The sequence below is a fragment of the Callospermophilus lateralis genome, unplaced genomic scaffold (assembly GCF_048772815.1).
Source record: "Callospermophilus lateralis isolate mCalLat2 unplaced genomic scaffold, mCalLat2.hap1 Scaffold_83, whole genome shotgun sequence".
NCBI classification, from domain to species: Eukaryota; Metazoa; Chordata; class Mammalia; order Rodentia; family Sciuridae; genus Callospermophilus; species Callospermophilus lateralis.
This window is the reverse complement of record NW_027516368.1, coordinates 5,091,265-5,114,227: the sequence shown is the minus strand read 5'-3', so window position 1 is coordinate 5,114,227 and position 22,963 is coordinate 5,091,265. Positions and strand designations below refer to the sequence as shown.

The 22,963-nt window shown below is 41.0% G+C and overlaps 1 protein-coding gene across 1 annotated transcript in view; it reads right to left on the bottom strand.

The window, feature by feature from the left end:
- Positions 1-22,963, bottom strand: part of LOC143389273 (KAT8 regulatory NSL complex subunit 3-like) — a 96,760-nt gene that overhangs the window by 32,777 nt on the left and 41,020 nt on the right. The window contains 2 exon segments of the mRNA XM_077108481.1: positions 4,115-4,236; positions 14,837-14,943. Coding sequence (XP_076964596.1) covers positions 4,115-4,236; positions 14,837-14,943 — 229 coding nt within the window.

Below are 22,963 nucleotides of genomic sequence, written 5' to 3'. Positions count from 1 at the left end.
ATCAGCTTCTTCAACTGTATAAGATGGGTCATATTAGTTGTGATTTTCATCTACCTGGCTTATAATGAATATTAATAAGCATCAGTTAGGATTGTTGTGACCTCTGCCCCAGAAAGACAACTCAAGGTCTCTCCAAGAAATTTGTAGCTTGGAAGAGACAAAGTGTGACTCCCATGATTATTAAACCAAGACCCAAATCTCTGACACAGCAAGAGCCCCTGGGACTCCATGCTCATCTCCTCAGTTCACAAATACTCAACAAATTATGTTTTGTAGACAATGGGTAAGCAGCTGCCTCAGCAGAAATGTAAGAGCATTATGAGGAATCTACATTTTGATCCATACTCTCTCCTCAACCTTTCTTGTTCAGTTTTTCCTCAAGGTCATCCCTGACATCCACAGTTTAGAGTGAGGAAGAAAACAAAAAGGAATAGTTTTACTATATATTACACTGATTCCAAATGACAGTTCCCCTATAGTCCCATGTGGTGCCTCTCTATGAAGCACTGCACATGCTGCTCTCCGCCCCACTCCACACTTACAGATGAAGACAGCAGGCCCTGAGGGTCACAGGCCAGTGGGTCACAGGTAGGTCTGGCCACTCAGGCTTCCTTCAAGATTTGGCCCAAATATTTGGTATTTCCTCAGTTAGGTGTGACCTAATGATCCTCACCAGGGCAGCAAGGACTGTCTCCTGCATCCTGGGCAGCCCACCCTGAGCCCCACCCCACCATGCTGGAGGACACCCACTTGTTGAGCCATCTGTTTCCACCTGCAGCCCAGCTGCTCCTTGGGAAGCAGCCTGTCATGACACCCTCTTTGCCCACCCTGTCTGCTAGCACAGGGCAGGAGCTCAGAAGACATGTTTTGAATGACTGACCAAATAAAGGAGCAAGATGAGACTCTACACCAGCCACGAGGAAGGAGAGGGACTGACACAGCCAATGCCTTCTAGAGCATGTTTCCCCTCCACCTAATTATTTAGCAGCTCCTTTAAAGGGTCTTTGCCTCAGAGCAGCAGCTGGCAGCTGGCCTTGGCCTCTGTCCTTGCCAAGCATTCCAGGCACACCCAGAGCAGGAAGTATCCCAAACTATCCTCTGCTTGGGACAATTTCCAGCCACTTCCAAGCCAGATCAGGTTAATCCGTACCTCCCATGCCTTATCATGGTGCCTACACCTTCTCTGGCTCTTCCCTTCCAGTCTTCACCAGCTCTTAGGCAGAGGATAAATCAGGCAAATCCTTCTACACTTATGTGACTCCATGAGCACCTCCACATTTTAGATAACAATAGCCAACATTTACTGTTTACCATGTGTCAGGCACTGTACTAAGTGCTTTACCTATATCAATACATTTAATCCTTATACTGTAATTATGCCCATATTAGAGATAAAAACACTGAGGCACAGAGAGGTTAAGCAACTTGCTAGGGCTACATAGCTAGAAAATGGAAACGCTAGGATTTGAACACAGGCAGTCTATAACTCACTGACTGTTGTGATTCCTGCTCTGCAAATGAGAAAACTGGATCAATGAGACAATGTCAGTGGGGGTACTGGAGAAGCTCTAGTAGGAGATAGCAGCATGAATGCCTTTCCTGGCCAGAGATCACAGAGCCAGGCCCTCACTTTATAGATGAGGAAACAGACATCCTGCAGGGGGAAAGCATCAGGGCAAGAACCCTCTGTGAACCAGTGTCCAGGCTGAGCTGGGATCCAGCTCATCCTTGCTACTCCAGTGCCACCTCGCCCTGGTTTCCCCAATCATCTGAGCTCATATCTTCACTTTCTCTCCCCACCAAGTACTTTAGAGAGCAGCAATAAAGCCATTTTCTCCCAAGTCCTCTGGCTGGGCTGGCTGGTGCTCTATCTTAAAATACTCATTTTATAAGCTAATTGAGAGAGAGACAGACACCGGGTTAGACCAAAAAACATCACCTTATTACTTTATTACCAATTATTACTTTTTACTTATTTATACTTTAGTTATTATTACTTGTTACCTTACTACTATTATTGCCTTATTGCTGTTATTGCCTTATTACCTAGGCAGGCAATAACAATCTAGAGCAAAACATCTTCTAATTATTGAAATTTGTAAATACTTTATACTCTATAGGGAAAAAGTTATTAAATAATGACAAAAAGAGAGAAGAAAACAGGTTCTAATCATACAGCTCTATGACCTACACTCTAGTCATCTGATACTAAAATTATTTTGCACTTACTGTTACTGACCAAAACTCATTCAGTTATCTGTACTCTCACTGGACCCAGCATATAATAACTGCACTGCCCACTCTACTCTGGACTGGAAAAACCAGTAACAAAACAGAGTGGCTGTGCATTCCAGCATGCACAAAATACACTCCCACTAAAAAAGGAGGGGGAGGATTAAGCCAAATGGATGTAGAAATTGTTATCACCCAGGAGATGATCTCAAGGGCCAGATACAAGGCAGGCTCTGCAAGACTCAATGAATTGCACCTCAGATGCTCTGCTGACCTGCACCGTGACCCCGGTGAGCATGCTTCACCATATGAACCTAACACGCAACTCATGCTATAGCCCCAGCTTAAAGCTTATGTCCTGAAACCAACTTTCCAAGATCCCCTCCTCCATCCAAATGCAGCTCCCAGATTCTCTCTCGCTGGGACATGTTCTTATCCTTCAAAGGACTTATAACAATTTGTGCACAGACATTATTGGTGTGCTTAGTTGATGAATGCCTTCTTCACCCTTGGACTGCAAACTCCCTAAGGATAGGCAATAGGATCAGCCCTGTTCACTGCTGCTACCACAAGCACTAAACAAAATGCATGGCAGATAATGGGAACTCAAACATTTAGATTGAACTGAGAGAATACACAATTTTCAATTCAGCCTCTCAAATACATAGATCTTGGGAAATGGGGTGATATTCTGGAAAAGGGAAATGATTATTTTTTCCACTACAGAGGTTTCAGCTTCAAGTAAATATGAAGTTTTATGCTAAAAAAAAAAAAACAAAACAGAAAAACCTTTCCTATCACATGTAATTTCTATCCCTCTTAATAAATAGGGAGATCTTTGAGGACAGGAAACAGTGTGCCCTAGGTCTGTGTTCAGCCCATCATCTGGAGAGTTCAAGAGTGGGTTACCCTCTCAATCATCTCCCTAATGGGGGGCATGATGCCCATGCACTCCTTTTTAGAGAGTACTGTCTTCTGTGGCTCCACTTTTCAAGGGTCCAGATGGCTAAGGATGAGGCCAGGCCATTAAAAGGGGAAAAGCATAGATGAGGATATTTCATACCTGTTCACCCCTATTGAGATTCAGTCCTGGTGCTGGCACCTACTTGTGTTCAGAGGCATTAGGGTGACTTATGTTTGTTTGCTTGTTTGATTGTTTGTGTTACTGGCAAAGAAACTCAAGGGCACTTGACCAATGAACTACATTGCCAGCCTTTTTGTTTTGTTTTGTTTTGTTTTGTTTTGCCATAGGGTTCTCCTAACCTGCCCAGGCTGGCCCAGAACTCGCAACACTCCTGTCTCAGCCTCCCAAGTAACTGGAATTACTCATGGCATTGGACCCAGCAGGATGACCAATGGATACAGAAAAATTTTTAATAGCCTATAGTCCAACACTCAAACATCTGAGATGGAAGGTGACCTGGAGATAAGAGGGTGACCCAAGCTTCTGATTCTTTCTTCATGAGATACTGAATCTACATGAATTAAAACTTCTTCACCCCCAGAGCCTGGGGTTGTGGCTCAGTGTGGCTTGTGAAGCACTTGGCTAGCACATATGAGGCACTGGGTTCCATCCTCAGCACTACATATAAATAAATAAACAAAGGTACTGTCCAACTACAAAAAAAAAAAAAACTTTAAAAATTCTTCACTCCCAGATACCAGAGTTATCCTGGCTTAATGGTTAAGAGCATGGCTGTCCATGCTAGCCAGGCAGGAGTTTAAGGGCCAGCTGGCCCACCTACTGGCCTTATGACCCAGGAAGGCACCCAGTTTCTATGAGGTGTTGGTTTCTTCTTCAGTGGCCCCTGAGTTGTGAGGGTTAAGTGAAACAATGCTGGAAAAGGCAGGTCCCAAGCATGCAGTTCACTGATAGGCTCACCTGCACATTCTCTTCGGTCACCTCAATTTCTGCAGTATAGATGTAATCAATCAGCTTCCTAAGCGTATGCCCATCCACATCTTTGATTTCAATCTTCTTGGCTTTACTCTCAGACATGTCACCTGAAGTTCACAACAAGAACAAAAAGGACACAAATCTGGCACCTATGGTATACTTAACTTCTATGTGGCCTTGTCATGGAAATAGGAAAACAGAGCCTGAGCTCTGCGAAGCAGAAGGAACTGAGGTTGAGAGTGTAAGCCACTGATGAGAAGGTCACATAGCCTTGAGTTTCTGACCACCCACAAACCCGATCTTAAGCATACCCTACTTTCAGTGTGAAGGCAAATCAATGTGCAGTAGCTCATTCAACCAATGTTTACTATAAACTTGTGCACACAGGGTCATGAACAAAACCTGCACCTGTGCTCCAGAGCACAGGTTCTAGTAAGAGATACATAAAAAGATTTATAAAAGAATAAGAACTTGGGGCTGAGGTGGTGGCTCAATGGTAGAGTGCTTGCTTAGCATATGCGAGGCCCTGGGTTCAATCCTCAGCACCACATGAAAATAAATAAATAAATAAAGATATTGTGTCCTACAACTAAAATTTAAAAAAAAGAATAAGAACTCACAAAGGTATGCATAAAGTACCAAATGACAAGAAAAAATAACACTTGTTGAGTGCTAATGAAACCCCACTTTAAATTTTTGCCTCCTTTAATCCGCAGAACCATCTATTGGGCTTATTAATATTATCCCCATTTTACACAAAAAGAAAATGAGACACAGGAGGAAAGGTAGTTCATCTTGCCCTTGTTCACACATGTAGGAAGGGACCAGGATGGGGTGAATGCCAGGGAGTCTGATTTAAGAGCCCACATTTATAACCACTGTTAGAGTCTGTAAACAAATCAGGATGGCACCTGGCATTTTGCCAGAGAAATATTAGAGTCTGTAAACAAGTAAGGATGGCACCTGGCATTTTGCCAGGGGGAGTGGTTTGTGAGGTGGAGCCATCGAGCCATTAAGTATGGAGATTCCTTATTGGTTGACTGCTGTATCTAGTTTATGTTAATTAAGATAAGCTGTGTGGAATATATCAATACCCCTCCTGTCCTACAATAAATGGCTCCCACTCCTGCTGTATCAATCTACACAAATTGCTCGTCACCCCCCGGTTATTTTGCTGCAGCCAGACTGCGGCAAACCACTATGCTAAATCCCAGGAATATAGAGAAAGTGCAACAAATCCCACCTGGGAATTCAAGAGAAGCAGTAGGGGATCACAATTGAGCTGGGCATTAGAGGATGAGGAGGAGTTCCACAGGCAGCCATGGTGAGGAAGAATGAGCAGGATATGGGTCCCATATGTGTACAGGGAAGAAAGTACCAGAAGGATACATCTGGGGAATGGTGAGAAGCTGCTGTGGCTGCACACCGGTCATGGTGCAAAGAAGGAAGCTCAAGAGGTGGTTGAGGGAAGGACTTGCAGAGCCCTACAAGTTGTGCAAATGAACTTGGACTTCATCCAGAGGTCATCACCACTGAGAGGTTTTAAACAGGGAATGACATCAACAGATGGCTATTTATGAATGAAATTTTGGAAGCAGGGAGGAAGCTGGATCGACTCAGGGAGAACAGTTGGGAGGCCCTGATAATAAAACAAGAAATAAAGGATACAGGGCTATGAACGAGGGTTGTAGCAGCAGCAGCACATTCCTGCCTGCACTATAAAGACAGCACATAGGTTTCACTAGTGCCAGTTTCCTCCAGCAAGTGCTGCTGATTTCAGAAGGAAACAGACAGCACATAAAATAAAGGGCATCCTGACTGCAAAAAAAACAAGTCATTCAGAATCCCTAATGTGAGTGGTAAAACAGCCTAGGCAGTTGTTTTCAACCAATGTTTACTGTGGAATTCAAGGAACTAAAGCCAAGAAAATAAAGTATAGTACAGCATGTGGGTTGCAGACATCTACCTCCAAGCTGCTCGGACTGCACACGATTCCTCTGACACAGTTCTAGATCTGAGTGACTCTGGAACAGGGAGGCAAGTGGACAGCAGGAGTGATTTCCAAATCCTGCCCACTGGCTTCACTGCCAGACCAGGTGGACCAGAGACCCTCTCTCTACTTTGTTCTATCTTCTCTAACTGCTATGGAGAACAGTGAAAAAGGTCCCAGCACAATGAGCCCTGGTGCAGGAGGAAGAGGAAACAGGAAAAGATGGTAGATTCCTCCTACATCCATAAGCTAGATTCGGATTCTCTCGAATTTATGCTGACACACAAATAAAAACAACCATAGACAAAGAAATCAGTGGTTAAATTCTCACTCTCTCTCCCTCTCAACAGCTATTAAGAAGTTCATTAAAGGGCTTGGGTTGTGGCTCAGTGGTAGAGCACCCAGCATGTGGGAGGCCCTGGGTTTAATCCTCAGCACCACAGAAAAATAAAAAGATAAATAAAGGTATTGTCCATCTACACCTTAAAAAAAAGAAGTTCATTAAAGAGGGTCCAATTGGTAAATATACTGCAAAAGATAATCAGATAGAGCTAATTCTTGGTTTAAGATCTTAGACTTAAAAAAAAAATACTGAAAAATTCTGCAGGCTGACTATAAGAAACTAAAGGCTGGGAAGCCCCTTGTAAGAGTGCAACTGGACCCTGGGCTTATTGTTTTCTGGGGTAGAGTTTGTGCTTGGAGGTCAGGTTAGGGGTTTATTACTTTGAGGTAAACAAAGGGAAACTCCTGAAATTGTATAAAATATTTGTATACATATACAAAAGTATTTTGTTTTTTTCTGAAAGGAAGATGGATCATTTTTAAAAAAAATTAGTTGTACATGGACTCAGGGTATTTATTTGTTTTTATGTGATGCTAGGATCAAACTCAGTGCCTCACACTTGTGAGGCAAGTACTCTACCACTGAGTTACAACTCCAGCCCAAGAAAGATCATATTTACCAGACTCTTACAGGTTTCCATACTCCACAAAAGATTAGTACACTGTTTTCTGAACAGTGAGACTTACATGGACTTTTTCTTGCTTCTTTGCATAACTCTGAATTTTTCATTTTCTATATTAAGTACCTAAAACTTTATCAAGCTGCCCAAAGAAATGACATAAGAGAAAAACTAGGTGTTTGAATGACAGTTATCTTCTAAGAAAGCTCTCTTAGAGTAGAGACTGGTATAGGTCACACAGATTTGTAGAATCCAATCTTATTGTTTCTTGTGAATTAACAAAAACAATTTCACCAAATTAAGACTTCAGTTTAAACAGGCCCTAAAAATGGGAATAGTTATAATCACTACTGTGTACCATCCCCTCTATTAAGGGTTCATGCACATTATTTCATTGAATTCACCTAACAAACCCTGAAGTGGATGATAATTGCTGCCACTTTACAAATTATAGAACTGGCACTTTAAGATGTATTTACACGTAGGTAATAGGGAGCAGGGCTGGGATTAGATGCTGGACCTAACTTTACATCCTGAGTCATTTATAATAATCCCCTGTATAATTTAAATATGACCCTAACCATGACCTTAATAAAAATATTCCTAAATTCAAAGCATCGTTCCAAATTTAGGAGACACGGTGGAACTTAATATATTTCAAGCAAGAACCTAAAGGGCCAGGACCTTGCCAGGCTTATTAGTAAAGATATCTTCAACATGTAATAAGATGCTTGGCATAAAATAAGCACTTAGAAAATACTTGTTGGAGTTAGAGGGAAAAAAAAGAAGGGAGGTTTTCTCTTGACATCTCAAGTCCATGGGCTCCAATCCTCCTGAGGGGTAGAAACCATCAAGGGCTTGATCATTTTTGCTTCTTCACTCACATCTAACAATTTGACAAAATATTTCTAGAGAAGAAAACATGCATTCCATAAGTTTGTTCCATCTCTAAGGTTAGTACAACAGCCCTGCTCTGCTAGCTCTTCACAAGGGGCCCTAGCAGCCATCTCAGGATCTGAACTTTCAAAGATGAACATCAGCTGCATATCATTTTAGCACTTGCCAGCTTCCACTTGTTGTATACATGTGTAAATGTATATGTTCTCTAAATAATTTTCTCCAAACAGAACAAGATCCACTCAGGATAAGACTGATTCATTCATTCAGCAAGCATATATCAAATGTGCCTCCATGAGCTAAGCACTATGCTAGGCCCAGAGGACATAAAGATGACCAAGTCCTCACCCTGCCCTCATGAACCTGTCTAGCAGAGAAGAGACAAGTACTCAACAACTACCAAGAGTGTCAAATGCAAGAATAGGAGACTCTGCTTGAAAAGTTCTTCAGTCAGAGATTCCTGCATCCTAAAGCTGTGTGCAAAGTGTTCTCACTGGATTGATTCACAGTGGTTAAGAACAACTGATCTGGAGGAGTGACAATTATTCAGGAGAGAAGTGAGAATTAGGGAAAAGCACTCCTAAGAGAATAGTATATAGAAAGGTCTGGAAGTAAGAAACAACAAGGCCTGCTGGGAGCCATAAGTTCAGTCTAGCTGAAGGACAGCTTGCAAAAGGAGGGAGAGTGAAACAAAGTTGGAGACCGAAGCAGGGTCTGGACCAATTGAGGGTCTTGCAGCCCATGCTAAGGAGTTCAGACTTCATCTCAAAGGTAACTGGAAGCCCCTGCCATGTTTTACGAGGTGAGGGATACATCAGATTGCTATTTGGGGGAAAAATATTTGTGGAAAATGAGTTGGGATGGACAAACAGAAGTGGAAGCAGGTTAAACAATTGGAAGACTGCAGCAGAATATCAAGTAGAAAGTGCTATGGTCTGGTCTAAGTGACAATGTCTTAGACTTTTTTAAATTCTTGGACCCTACCTTAGGGTCCTCCAAGAACCAAAGAGATCCCAGGAGAGCAAATAATTCCACACCTATCAAGATGAATGCTACAGTCATGTATAACTAAAAAGAACCAATTAAAAAAATTCCACACCTCTATCAGGTACAAGTGTTCAAGTCTTAGTCCTAGATCCTAGCAAGCATACCATGTGTACAACTGAGATCTTTATAGATAAAAAAAAATTGTCAAAGAGGAGCAAGAAAGAGGAGGTTTAACTTGAGGAGTAAAAGGAAAAAAATATTTTACCATCACAGAAAATTCAAGAAATCCAGAGGAAAAAAGTAAATCATTGACTCATCATCTAGGTCACTGGTATAAACTCAATGCTATTATTAAATAAATGGAACACTGAGAATGAGAAAGCAATGGTAGATTGGCTGGCAGATCTCTCTGAAGAACTAAAGCTAAGCCACCAGCCCCCCTGCAAAACTGGATGTCCTCAAAGAGAAGAAAAAGGCGCACTCAAGAGTTCTTACATTATGGAATTCTTCCTCATTCCCAATTTGGCTCCTCTGTGCTGCAATTTATAATCTTGTATGGTAGGTAGAAAGAAAACAGGAGAACCTTATCTCTTGCACAATGATCCTTCATGGATGTTAAAATGATATTGAACTGTCTTCTCCCTAACCCTCATCCATCTATGTCTTAATATCTGATTTGCCAACTTGTTTGGATAGAGCTGAGCATTAAGGCCTATGTCAAGTGTTAACCTCACATATGAGAAAGAAATGCTCTGCCCCCTCCTTGCATCCAAGCCAATCCTCCTGCAAATCAGAGGTCTGAACCATTTGATTGCACAAGTCTGACTTCTGTTTCCTGTGAAATAAGTACATTCCTTGCCCTGCCTTATTTTCTGGGCTAAATGAGATCACCCACCTTCCTTGGAATCTCAGACCTCCTCCACTGGCACAGGTTTCTCTGCCCAGCTAGTGGCAGAAGGAAACACCTATGTAGCCATATAAACATTTCATATCAATCCTAAACACCATCAGGATGGTGAGTTTCATAGCTACCCCTTAAATGCATAAGTGCTTTGGAAATGATGAATTGCTCTACAAATAAGAGCAAACTGCATTAAGTACCTTTTTTTTGCTGGGTTCCTTAAGCCCATTACCTATATTTGCTCTCTTGCTATTATTACTCCAGTCTCAAAGATAAGAAAACTGAGGACCAAAGAGGGTGAGTGAGTTCTTCAGTTTAGTGCTGAGGATAGAATTGGAAGCCAGGTCATTGTGTCTCCAAAGCCCTCTCCAAGATACCATGCTATCTCCCAAAGCAAGGTGGCATCAGCACTTTAGTGTAAAATCCTTAGCAAAAGGCTTCTATATCACTTCCTGTTTACATTCATAAAACATTCCTTAGCAATAGTGACCTCCCATGATGATGTGTATTTTAAGGCTGAGTTCTAAGCTCACACAAGTCTACCCTAAACCATCTCAGTCAAATGAGGTGCAACTTAATGGGGGAATGCTGAGGATAAATGGCAGTCTCCATTCCTAGGCAATAAAAAGGCTCTGTGCAACCACAATCCAAATCACTGCTTAAAAAGCCATTTCTACATCAAGACAATGATATGGTAGATACCTTATTATTATCTAATAATAAGTTACATTATTAGACTTAACTATTGTATTGTATTTCTCAGTCCCCATTCTGAGACTTCTAAGCAGGAAAAGGATGTCTGACTTTGATGTGATATTTCAAGGATAGGAAGAAGAAACCCTACATCATTGTCATTTGTCCATCGGTGACCCACTCAAGAAGATAGTCACATGGAACATGAGGCCATTAGTCATTATTGGAGTACCACATTACTCTGGTACCTCCAGCATTTTATGAAATATTCTATCCAATCTCTGACTCATTAGGGGCAAAGCTCTCAGAAACCAGAGCCTATTTTCTACTTCTACTTCCTCCAGGCCCTAAGAAAGGACTCGGCTCCCTAGTTATCCTTCCCTGTATGCCCTGTTGTCTATGTTAGATTTTGCTGAATTCCCTATGATATGAGGTTCTTTAAAGGCACTGACACACCACACAATCACCCAGGACACACTCATAGGCCATTAGCTAGGACCTGGGAGGGTCTGGCAGGCAGAAAGGGTAAAACAAATGTTCTGTGGAATAAGTGCATGCCTACGGGTAACAAAACCAGGCCCTTGTTGTTCTACTTTGTGAATTACTGGTGTCCACTAAAATTCTAACCCCTTTGCCTCTAAAACCTCAGCACACTCCTGACCTCTTCTCTCTGTTTCTATTCACATGTTCAAAGGAATGAGTTGAACATCAGGCTAAATATAATATAAACTAGATCATGATTCATTGAATTAAATACTGCATATGGTTCAAAAATATTAGAAGAGTGTGGGACATAACATTCCCAGATGTTCATGTGGGATTAACCCCAAACTTCTTTGAACCTTAATAATGGATGTAAGACCCTGAAACCCGATATTCTTTAGACCTCAGTTCCTTTAACACCAAAAAATGGGGATGACATGTCAGAGACTCATATGGAGTGCAAATACTATAGTGCATAGAGATCCCAGAGTAAATGGCATGATAAAATTGACTAGTCCAGTAGCCAGGTGCAGTGGTACATGCCTGCATCCCAGCAGCTCAGGAGGCTGAGGCAGGAGGATTGTGAATTCAAGGCCAGCCTCAACAACTTAACAAGGCCCTAAGCAACTCAGCAAAACCCTGTCTCTAAATAGAATGTAAAAATGGGCTGAAGAGGGCTGGGATTGCAGCCCAGTGGTAGAGCACTTGCCTAGCATGTTTGAGGCACTGAGTTTGATTCTCAACACTACATATAAATAAATAAACTAAATAAAGGTCCATAATCCAAAAAAAGGGGGGTGAGTGAGACTGAAGATACGACTCAGTGATTAAGTACTCCTAGGTTCAATCTCTGGTAAAAAAAAAAAAAAAAAAAAAATATATATATATATATATATATATATATATATATATATATATTGACTAGCCCATTCTATAGGAAAATTGCATCCCCTGGAATGGAGATAATAGATGGGGAGAGTGGAAAAGCTGTAAGTATTCCATACTTACAGGACAAAGGTAGGCAGCATACACACTACCCATGATATCCTGAAAGAAATGGAGGGCAGGTAAGTGACTGCCCATCTCAGATCTTCTTACACCCTGACTGGATTTGAACACTCTCAGGAGAGCCACTCAGTTTCACCATTTGTATTCCATGTGGACAGGACATGGTCAAGGAGTGTGAAGCTGGTATTTGGAACCACCACAGGAAATTTGGACAACATGAACTCAAAGGACAAAAAAATATACACATAAAATCACCTAAGCCTGACTAAAAGATCAAAATCATACAACTCAGTTGGAATAAAACCATGTATATTTTCTTTGGGCCCTAAACATGCTGATGGAAAAAGATTTAACAAGAGTCAGCTGGGCCTTTTCACAATGAACTTTATGTATTCTGAAGCCAAATCTGATAATTAGAACATAATTTTGCAATGTTTTTCATATCTATTTAATACCAAATTTTAACCAAAGCCAAGGGGCCTCAAGAATATACAAATCTCATTTAGTGCTGATGGGAGTACAGGCTGGAACAGCTGAAGGGCAGGTGACACATCTTACAGCTCTTCAAATATGTATGGCCTTTAACCAAGTTTTTCCTGTTCTTGGGATCTATTATAAGGAAATAATCAAAATGAAGATTAAGATGCAAGTATGCCCATTAGAGCATTATTTATAATAGGAAAATATTAAAACTATAGTTTCCAACAAATGAAGAGATGGATTTTCTACTAGGATACACATGATGGAATCTTACAGTCATTGAAATTAGGAATGTAGGTATGATTTCATCAACATGGGAAGATATTCATAATATAATGCCAACTTCAATTAAATATTTTTATTAAGCACATATTGCATGGAAGAGTATAGTAGGCAATAAAGTTGCATCAGTAAAGAAAGTACAATTCTTAGCCTCATAGAGCTTATAATTGATCAGGGAAATCAGATATTGAGATTAGTAATAATACTAGAGAGTTGTAATATAAGGTACATTGGAAGTAAGTAACAAAGGGATGTAACCTAGTCTGAGGGGTCATTGAAGGCCCTTCTGAGGAAGGGATGCTTGTGGGGTAATGAAAGACAAATAGGAATCACATGGGCAAAGAGGCAAGAAAAACACCTCAGAAAATGGATATCAATTTTAAAAATTATACCTATCAAAAAAGACATTTCAACTTTACATGTAAAATGAACTTACTTATGTTGAAAAATGTATTTTGTATATGGCCATTTTATAAATATAAAATAAAAAAGGATATAAACCATAATCTTACCTAGGAGATGTAATACATGCAATTTTTTATTTATTTAATTTTACTTTTGCTTGCTAACATTTTGTGATCTTTTCCTGTAATCTACATTTGTGACTAGTGTTTTCAAGGATGGGCAAATGGATGGATGGGTGGAAGGATGAATGAGTGGATGAAACAATGGGTGGTAACCAGACCCAAAGGAAGGACTGAACTGGGCATTACATGAGACTGGCCTTCTTCTCTTGCAATCTCCTTTCAATTACTAGAATCTAAGACCTGCTCCAGAAGCATGTGTTCTCCCAATATCTAAAATCACTTTGTCTTTTCTAAGGCATTTCATCTATCCTAGAAACAAGTTCATCAGTCAAAAGCAAAGCTGACATTACAATTCACTGCAATTCCAAACAGGTTTCTCTCAATACTGGACTTTCAAACCACACACACACACACACACACACACACACACACACACACAAAGAGCTATATTGGCATAGCTATTCATTAATGTTTCATCTAAATAACTGTTGGCAACAAGATAAATTATTTTAGAAAGAGATGGATGAAGGAAAGGGGTAAAAAGGAAATAAAACCTTGAAACTGAGTTTGTGATCATTCCAAAGAGAGTGTGACACCAGGAAACAGACCAGAGAAATTGAATGCAGAGTGATGGTCACTACATACAGAGCAGGAAAATGGTTCTTGGAAAACATGAGATAGGCACACCTGACCAAGTCAGAGGGTTCTTTGAGTTCTGATGGCCTCTTTCTATCAGCAGTGATTTATACAGCACTGCATGTATCTGATTCAGGGGAGGTGCTATGAGGAACTACAGATGGGAAGCCTTTGGATTTGAAGAAATTCAGCCCAGAATATTAAATGTAAAATGTGATACTTTCCTACATGTACCCAGGAAACAGGGATCCCTGGGGAGTTGGCAAATATGCTGAAACTATGCTAGATTTTGATCATTCTTATGTCTCAATACCAATCCCCACCATCATTTCTTCAAATCTCTTCCACACCTCTATAAAGGCTAAAGGAGACCCTAGGTGCTTGCCTGGAAGGAAAGGCTAGGGAAGGACAAGATGTGGGTCCAATGATAGAACACTAGGCCAGGTGTCAAGAACCCAAGTCCCATTCATTCACTGTATGACCTTGGGCAAGTCTCTTTGCCTCACTCAGCCTCAGTGTCCCTCATCTGCAAAATGGGAGACCAAAAGGTCTGGCAATGTACCTAGGACTCTGCACTGTTAACAAGCTCCCTAATTTTGGTTCATGCTAAAGCTTGAGGACTAATGGACTACATGATTCCACCTCTCTTCCTCATAGTGGAAAAGGGGCTACATGTCCAGCTGGCCTGGTTGAGACTTTGATTCCAGAAGTTCTCTATGGTACAAAGCTGAGAAAGGGAAACTCCTCATAGTAAGCTTCACAGCCTTCTCATTCCTCCCTCCCCTCATACCACCACCATCAATGTCCTCCCAGGGGGGCAGCAGCTCCACACCATAGGTTATTGTGTGCCCTTCACCATACCTGTGAACATCACACAGAAGTAGGAACTGCAGGCTGCCAGGACCACACAGTGGGCTTCTATTTCCACATCTTCTGCCACAATCATTACGTCACACAACAGCTGCTTACTGCAAGACACCAGTGAAGGCACAGGATGGGTCATAGCACAAACACCTACCCACGTCATACCAGGATATTGTTTTCTCCCACCCAGATTTCACACTGGTTTTCCACATGAAGTAGTCATAGAAATTTGCTCTATCTTGAGTTAAACAGAGGGATGGGCTCTTCAACTTATTCAAGTACTTGATAAATCTTCCACAAAGAGATATCCAACTACTCTGTGGCTGTAAGTCAGGCTGCTTCACTAACCTTCACTCTCTGTTCCCAATACCATCAGCTCTGATGGAGAATTAGGAGGACAAAGGCTCAGAAAGCAGTGGCAACACCTCAGGCTGCTAGTGAATTACTGAATGCTGAGGTACACGAGCACGCCACCAAGGTGTGCCACCAGCAAGACTGAGTGCTAACAACTCTCTGAGGGTTCACCCACATGCAAAACTGTAAGAGGCAAGCCAGATTCTAGCATGTCTCTTCACATCCAGATTTAACACTATGACAAAGAGCCCTCTACCTGCACACACATAACTGAAGACCCTTTCCAAGCTCCAGTCACTACAACTGTTAAGACCGCTTTACCCTGCATTTTTCTGGATAAATGAATGAATAAATAGGAATCAACTCACATTCATAGACAGATGAATATTTAAAGATTGACAGGGAGCCATAAGACCCTGTCAAACCAAGAATTTTTCTTTTATTAGCCTTCAAAGTTGTTATCATGTCTATCATTAATATAATGGATAACATTTATTGAGTTGTATGTGACAGGAACTCTTCTAAGCATTTTTAACACATATTAGTTCATTTATTCCTCTCAACAACATGATAACATGGGGCTAATTATTATTTTCCACATAAAAAATGAGGACACTGAGGCCCAGAGAAGTTAAGTAACTTTCCCAAGTTCCCACAGAAAGGGAGTATAGAAAGTGGAGACAGCATTTTCATGCACATATCTTGGCCCTAGAACTCATTCTATGGTACCTAATCCAACTAGTGCCTCCTTTAGATGAAAGCACTACAGATAGGAGAGAAGACCAGGATAACAAACACATCTCAACCATGATTCACTGGTTGTGGTTGTTTAGCACACATATACTGGTACAAAAAATCTGAAGTCATGTCTGGGTTTTATGTGAGGATGTTGAAACCAGTTAATGAGTCTGCCATGCTTGGCAAATGGAAGAGAAACTACATATTTGCCATCTCAGGTCTAGTACATTAAGCCACTGTCAACTATTAAGACATTAGTTCAGGTTCACTTAGAGAAATGTGATCATAAAGCCTGAGACAGCTAGAGCTGCAATGCTCTGAGAGGGTCGTGTGGTCTATGAAGCCCAGAGAAGTGAAGAGATACCTGATAAGGCCGATTATCCACTCCAGAAACAGTGCTTTTCCTACTCCACCATGATGCCTCACAAGTGGCTGACACTCAAAATGGGAAAAGACAGAAGACAATGGGCTTTCAACACAACAGGTGATCAGGAAATGTCCACCACATGGCGTAAAGTACCAGTGGTGGGCTTCTGAGAAGGTAATACCTGCAGGAACCAAAAGGTAAAACCTAGGAGTTGGGACCTCACCCCACAGTGGGCAGCAGACTTCACACACCAACCTTATCAGAATACACCAGCACAAACAGGAGCACAACTGATGCTGCCCCTATGAGAACATGAACAAATAAGCTTGCCACAGCATATGCACCTGTCTTAGTAGCCCTTAGGACACATAACACAGAATTAAATTGGAGTGGCAGAAAGTCACCTAAGAACAGGCTGTTTTTTTAAGTCTGGTCAAAACTATTGTAAAAACTATATTCCCAACATGAATAGACAAACCTTGGATACTTTCAGTTCTATTAAGGATTTTAGGAGACTTTAGTTACTGCTATTTATAGTTGCTATAGTTACTGCTATTTATGAATAATGTATTTTTTAGATACTAATATTTTAAAGAGAAAATTGCTGACAAAAAAGAGTCAAATGTTCAGTGCTAGGAGCAAACAAGCAAATGTCAGAGTGAAAGTCATTGTATATATCCAAAAAGGCTGATAATTTGTAAACAAATGAGAAAGAGATAAGAAGGATGGGGAATAGAGATGATCCTTAAATAAATGAAAGAGAGCAGATCCAACAGGTGGAAAACAAAACTCAAGGCCAAATAAATCTACCTGGGTAAATGGTCAAGAGAAATTTGCCAAAAAGTCAACGTAAGCTTTCCCTGAAGGTAGGGAAAAGGCAGTACCAAAGCACTACAAAGCTCATGAGCACTTCTGTTTCACTTACAAAAAATCCTATGGATTCCTTTCGTTTTTTTCTGATACTACTCCAAAGAATAATCTTAAGGAGAGAAAAGTGGACTATGTGCTTTACCACTTGTAGGAAAGTATAGTGTAGCTGTTAGGAAGGTGCTTGGGTATTAGAATCGACTAACTGAAATTCAAGCCTCTGTCTCACTGCTCTCTAGCATAAGAGAGTTACACTATCTCCAGAGTATCACAGAATTGAGATATATCATAAAAGAGATAATGAACAGAGCTAATAGTAAATACTTGGCAAATATTAGTTTATTCTTTTTCTTCCTTATTCCCACAAGGTATTTTCTTTAAAAGTAGAAGTTTTGGACATGATAAATGTGAGTTGTCTATTGGGCATCTAAGTAGGGTTATCAAGTAAGCAGGTCTGGAGTCCAGAGACAGGAGATGCGTAAAGGATGAAGGCCAAGCACAGTGATGTGATGTATGCCTACATTTCAAGTTACAAAGGAGTCTGAGACATGAGGATCACAAGTATGAGGACAGCCTGGGCAATAGATTAAGACTGTGATTCTATTTTTGAAAAAGTATGTGTGTGTGTGTGTGTGTGTGTGTGTGTGTGTGTGTGTGTTAGAGAGAGAGAAAAAGAGAGAGAGAGAGAGAGAGAGAGAGAGAGAGAGAGAATGGGAGGACAGCCAACAAAAAAGACAATGTAGAATGAGCATAAAGATAACTATACATATCAAAAGAACAGAATTGAGAGTCCAGAAATTGATTGTGATTCTTTTACAAGGGCACCAAGAACTTTAACTGGGAAATGGGCTGAGATAACTGGTTATCATTAGGCAAAAGTATTAAGTTGTATCCCTACTGCCTACCATATGTAAGATTTAATGTACAATGATCAAAGATCTAAGTGCAAGAGCTACAACTATAAAGCTCTTAGGAAAAATATACAGGAGTAAAGCCCATGATTTCAGGTAAGGCAATGTTTTCTTAAATGACATCAAAAACAAACAACAAAAGAAAAAAAATGACAGACATCTAAATTTAAAACATTTGTACTTTTCAAAGGACACCATTAGGAATACAAGAAGCCAATTAACAAAATGAGAACAACTTTTTACAAGTCATCTATCTGATACTGGGGTTTTATACGAGAGGTGGACGGCACTGTTTGCCCCCAGAATTCTGTCAGGACTGAGAAGGTAGCCCCGGTGTCAAGGAGAAAGTCAACCTTACACCTATCCACCTGAATCTGCACCCTGGGTTCCTGTCTATTGATCATTACAGCTGAGGACAAGGACCCAAGGCACCATCAATCTTCATTTGAAATGCCCAGAAGATCAGAGGGTTCCCTGGCAATAGGTCTCCTACGGGATCTTGGACAGTCAGAGCCCCAATGACCTTGTCGTTGTCATTTAGGGCATGGGGTACACGGAGTGCATGGTCCGAGGTTTGTCCTGGCCCAATGTCCCTCCTTGCCACACTTGAAGCAGGTTACCCAGGGGGCGTTTCAGTAATGGACGGCGACCCAAGGAAGCACCCTGCAGGGCCTGGGTGAGCATAAAAACCTTAAAAGCTACCTCCAAGAGCTCAGTCTTGGGGGTGGCAGGGCCTTTTTCGAGCTTTTCTAGTTTGGACCAGATAGTCAGGGTAGCTCTGTGAGAAGTAATATGTCATAAGGACATCATGGCCATCTGGGGTTTCGGGATCTAGGACACTGCTGAAGGGCTTTCGTAAGCCGATCCAGAAATTCTGATGGGGTCTCTTGTAATTTTTGGAAATTGACGGCCTTACATGCCACTTTTTTGAGCCCAGCAATTATACATGTGGAGAATTGGTCCCTATTCTGCATGCTAGCTTGTGTATAATCCCAGTCAGGAGTTTGATCTGGGGCAGCAAGTGGCCCCAGGGGGTGATTGGAATTAACTCCATAAGTTTCATCCACATGGGTTCTGGCAAGTTCCCAGACTCTGGTAGGTTCCTCAAGAAGAAGAGTATTAGCAAATAACATATAAGTGAGGCTATAAGCCTGGAGGACCCATTGAAGCACTCTTCTGTGGTGAATGAGCCCAACCTTAACTTGAGTTGTGTAAGGTCATTCATAGAGAATGGGACATGTACCCGGATAATGCCCTCAGGTCCAGCAACCTCTCTTAAAGGGGCCATGGTTTGTGGAACTAGGGCCAGGACCTAGTTTGGGGGGAACTAAAGGTGTTGGCTGAGTTGGGGGAGCACCTGAGGGGCGGGATGGAGCCGACAGGGGAGGTCAGTAGGGAGGGGGATTATCTCCCGGATAGGTCGGGGTGAGAACAAAGAAGAGAAAAAGCCTCAACATAGGGGAACTCCTTCCACTTTTTCGAGCACTTGCAGAAGTTAAATAGATATCTGAGAATTGCGGGATCTAGGGCTTCTCCTGGGGGCCATTGACTTTGATTATCTAATTAATAGTAAGGCCAATCTTGTGTGCAACATTTAATAAAGGGGAGTCTGCAGGGAGGTAAGAAGAGGCCCCCATAAGTCAGGAGAGAGCCAAGAGTGGGAGAGAGAGAGAGAGAGAGAGAGAGAGAGAGAGAGAGAGAGAGAGCCTGTTCTTCCACCCCTCAGTACCTCCTGCTCATGAACCGGGTTACAGAGAGTCCACCGTGACCGTGAAGGTTGTGGTGGTGTGTTTTCTCTCCTCCACATTGGGCATCAGAGGTTTGCCAGACAATCACAGTCAAAGCGCCTGCATAGCCCATTTGAAGTTGGATACCCGTCAGGGGAACTCACCTACTGAAGAGCCAGTGTTGTGTGAGTAGCAGCAGTGCTCAAAAGAGTGGATGCGGATGGCAACCCTTGAGAGAGGGGGCCCTCAAGCAGTGAGGCATTCCCCATCCCGGGTTTCAGCACCAATGAAAGAATGATCAAGGCTTGCCATTGGAGAAAAATGCCCATTTATTGAGAAACAGCTCTGCATATTTATAGAGCCAGGGGTGGTTTGACAGTTGGTATGGGGTGCTTTTTGATTGGTGGGTAAGCATCAGGTGAGCCCAGCAGGGCTAGTCTGATTACTGGATAAGGATCATGTGATCCAGCAGGGCTCACCATTGGACGGCTCTTCTTGGGGGATGGGGAAGTTAGTCTTTGGAGACTGAGTGACTCTCAACAGGAGGATTGCAAGTTTGAAGCAAGTCTGGAAAATTAAGTGATACCCTGTACCAGACAAAATAAAATGTGTTGAGGGTGTAGTTCAGTAGTTGGGCACTTTCCTAGTATTGGTTAAATCCCTTGTACCAAAGAAATGAAGGAAGTAAGTGGGGAAGAAAGAGAGGGAGGAAGAAAAGAAAAAGAAAAGAAAAAGATTGAATGAGAGGTTTTTGCAGACTTTCCCATAGAAGGAAGGAAGTAGGGAAAAAGAAAGGAAAGAAAAATTGATAATGAGATGTTTTTACATACAAAAAAACTTTCCAAACTTTCCCATGTAGAAGTCTTCACAAAATTAAGAGTAGAATATAAATTATAGGATTATAGAAACTATATGTTATTCTGTGCTCTAGGGTCTTTTTCAAAATTCCCTTCATGTTATTGAAGGGATTCATTACAAGGCTACAACCATGAGAATTACTGATGCTGCTGAGTCTTTATCAGTTGAATGGTTGGATGAACGACTCATATATATCTCGGTGATTGATCCATAGAAAATCATAACCAAGACAAGGTGAGATCCACAGGTGGAGAAAACCTTTTCTTCTGAGAGTGAAGTAATGTTCATCACAGTGGAGGTAATACAGCTGTAGGATGGCAGATACACCGAAGGTACCACAAAGAGCAGCCCCACCACAGCCAGAACCGCCAACTGATTAAGAGTGGTGTCATAACAAGACAGAGGAAAGAGAGAGTTGATATCACAGATGAAACGACTTTTGATATTGTCAGCACCAAAGTGCAGGGGTGCTATAAAAAGAGTATGTAAGAGAGGGTTCAAAGTGGCAATGACCCAATGTACAGCCAACAAAGAGGCACAGAAGAACCAAGTCATAATGCTTATAACACAAAGGATGACAGATGGCCATATAATGGTCATATGCCATCACTGTGAGAACAAAACTATTCATGTTGGAAAACATCATATAGAAATACATCTGAGCTAGGCATCCAGGATAGGAGACATATTGAGTTTGGGTGTTTAATAGTATCTTGGGATGTGTAGTTTAAGGAAGGCAAAGGTCTACCAAGAACAATTTGACAAGGAAGAAATACATGGGTGTATGGAGGTGACAGTTTGAGGCAATGACCAGTAGGATGAATATATTTCCAAACAGCCCTGTTAAATAGAGACACAGGAAAAAGAGCAAAGAGGAGTGCATGCTTCTCTGGAGAACTCATGAAGCCTAGGAGGAGAAATTCAAGACACTGGTTTGGTTTTCCTTTTTTATTGCTTGACTATATCGGTTCAAAGACCCATCGAATGAAATAAAATTCCCCTTGGTTAAAAATTTTTCCCTTGATGTTTTTTTCTGCATTCCTCTGGTTTTAGTTCCACTTATCACATGCTTTCTGTAATGCTCTCTTTCATGCTTCATTGAGCCAGGGGTATATCTCTCCACCTCGTCAGTTTTCTTTGTCTTTACATCTATCTTGCCTTCACTGGAACCACACCCTAACCATGATTTCCATCTTTCCTCAGTCAGCAGATGATCTTTTCCTACTCTTTGATGTTGGACACCAACACTTGCATATTCTGTATGGCTGTGACCACCAGACTGTATGCTGTGTGCTGGAACACATCCATGACCCTGGTATAAAAAATGGCTTCATGGCATACATTAAGATTTAAAGAGGATTTTTTTCCAGACATTTGTCCAATATCATATGAACTATTCAGTTTGGAAATAAGTCATATACCTACCATTTATGTTCCATAAGATAAGAATAAATTATCTGAGTAAGTGTCACAAAAAATATATTAATTTTCTTGAAGATTGCAAAAAGTTAAGCATCCAAAAATAGTTACATAAACTATGAACATCAAAGATATTTACATATAAATTAAAATTATATATAACAAATGTAGATGTAAAATAAATATAGACAATATTAAAGGAGAACAAAGAGGAAACTGTATCAATACAGAGGGGCAGATTTAAGAGATTTTCTTTTAATATTTTTTGTAATATTTTAACTACAACTACAAAGAAGGGATTCATGTTTGTATAACATCATTATTATGTTGGTTACTATATTTCTTGGAGTTGTAGAAAGCACAAAGTTATAGAAGAGAGTTCTTGATCTAAGCAACTTGGAATTAGATTGTGGGGGAAATATTCTCATGGAAACTAAGAAAATATTTACATATGCAAATGATATAGTTTCTGAATAGTAGAGGACTCACTTCTAAGAGAGTTGATAGGTGCTGGAGAGCATGGACGCTAGAGTTATTCTACATTAAAATCAGACCCTATCACTTGTGAGTTGGGTGATCCAGTCATACCCTATCCATCTCTTATCTGGAAAATTGCAATAAATTTCTAATCAGTCTTTCTTCTAATAATCTTTGCAATTTAACCCTTCTTTTAAGCCTTCTAAAGAATTATCATTCAGGGGCTGAGGTTGTGGCTCAGCAGTACTGCCTAGTGTGTTCGAGGTGCTGGGTTTGATCTTCAACACCACATATGAATAAATAAAAATAAAGGTATTGTGTTCACCTACAACTAAAAAATATTTTAAAAAAGAATTGTCCTTCAAATATGTTTCCTCTCTCTCCTTCTTAAAGCAATGTATATCAA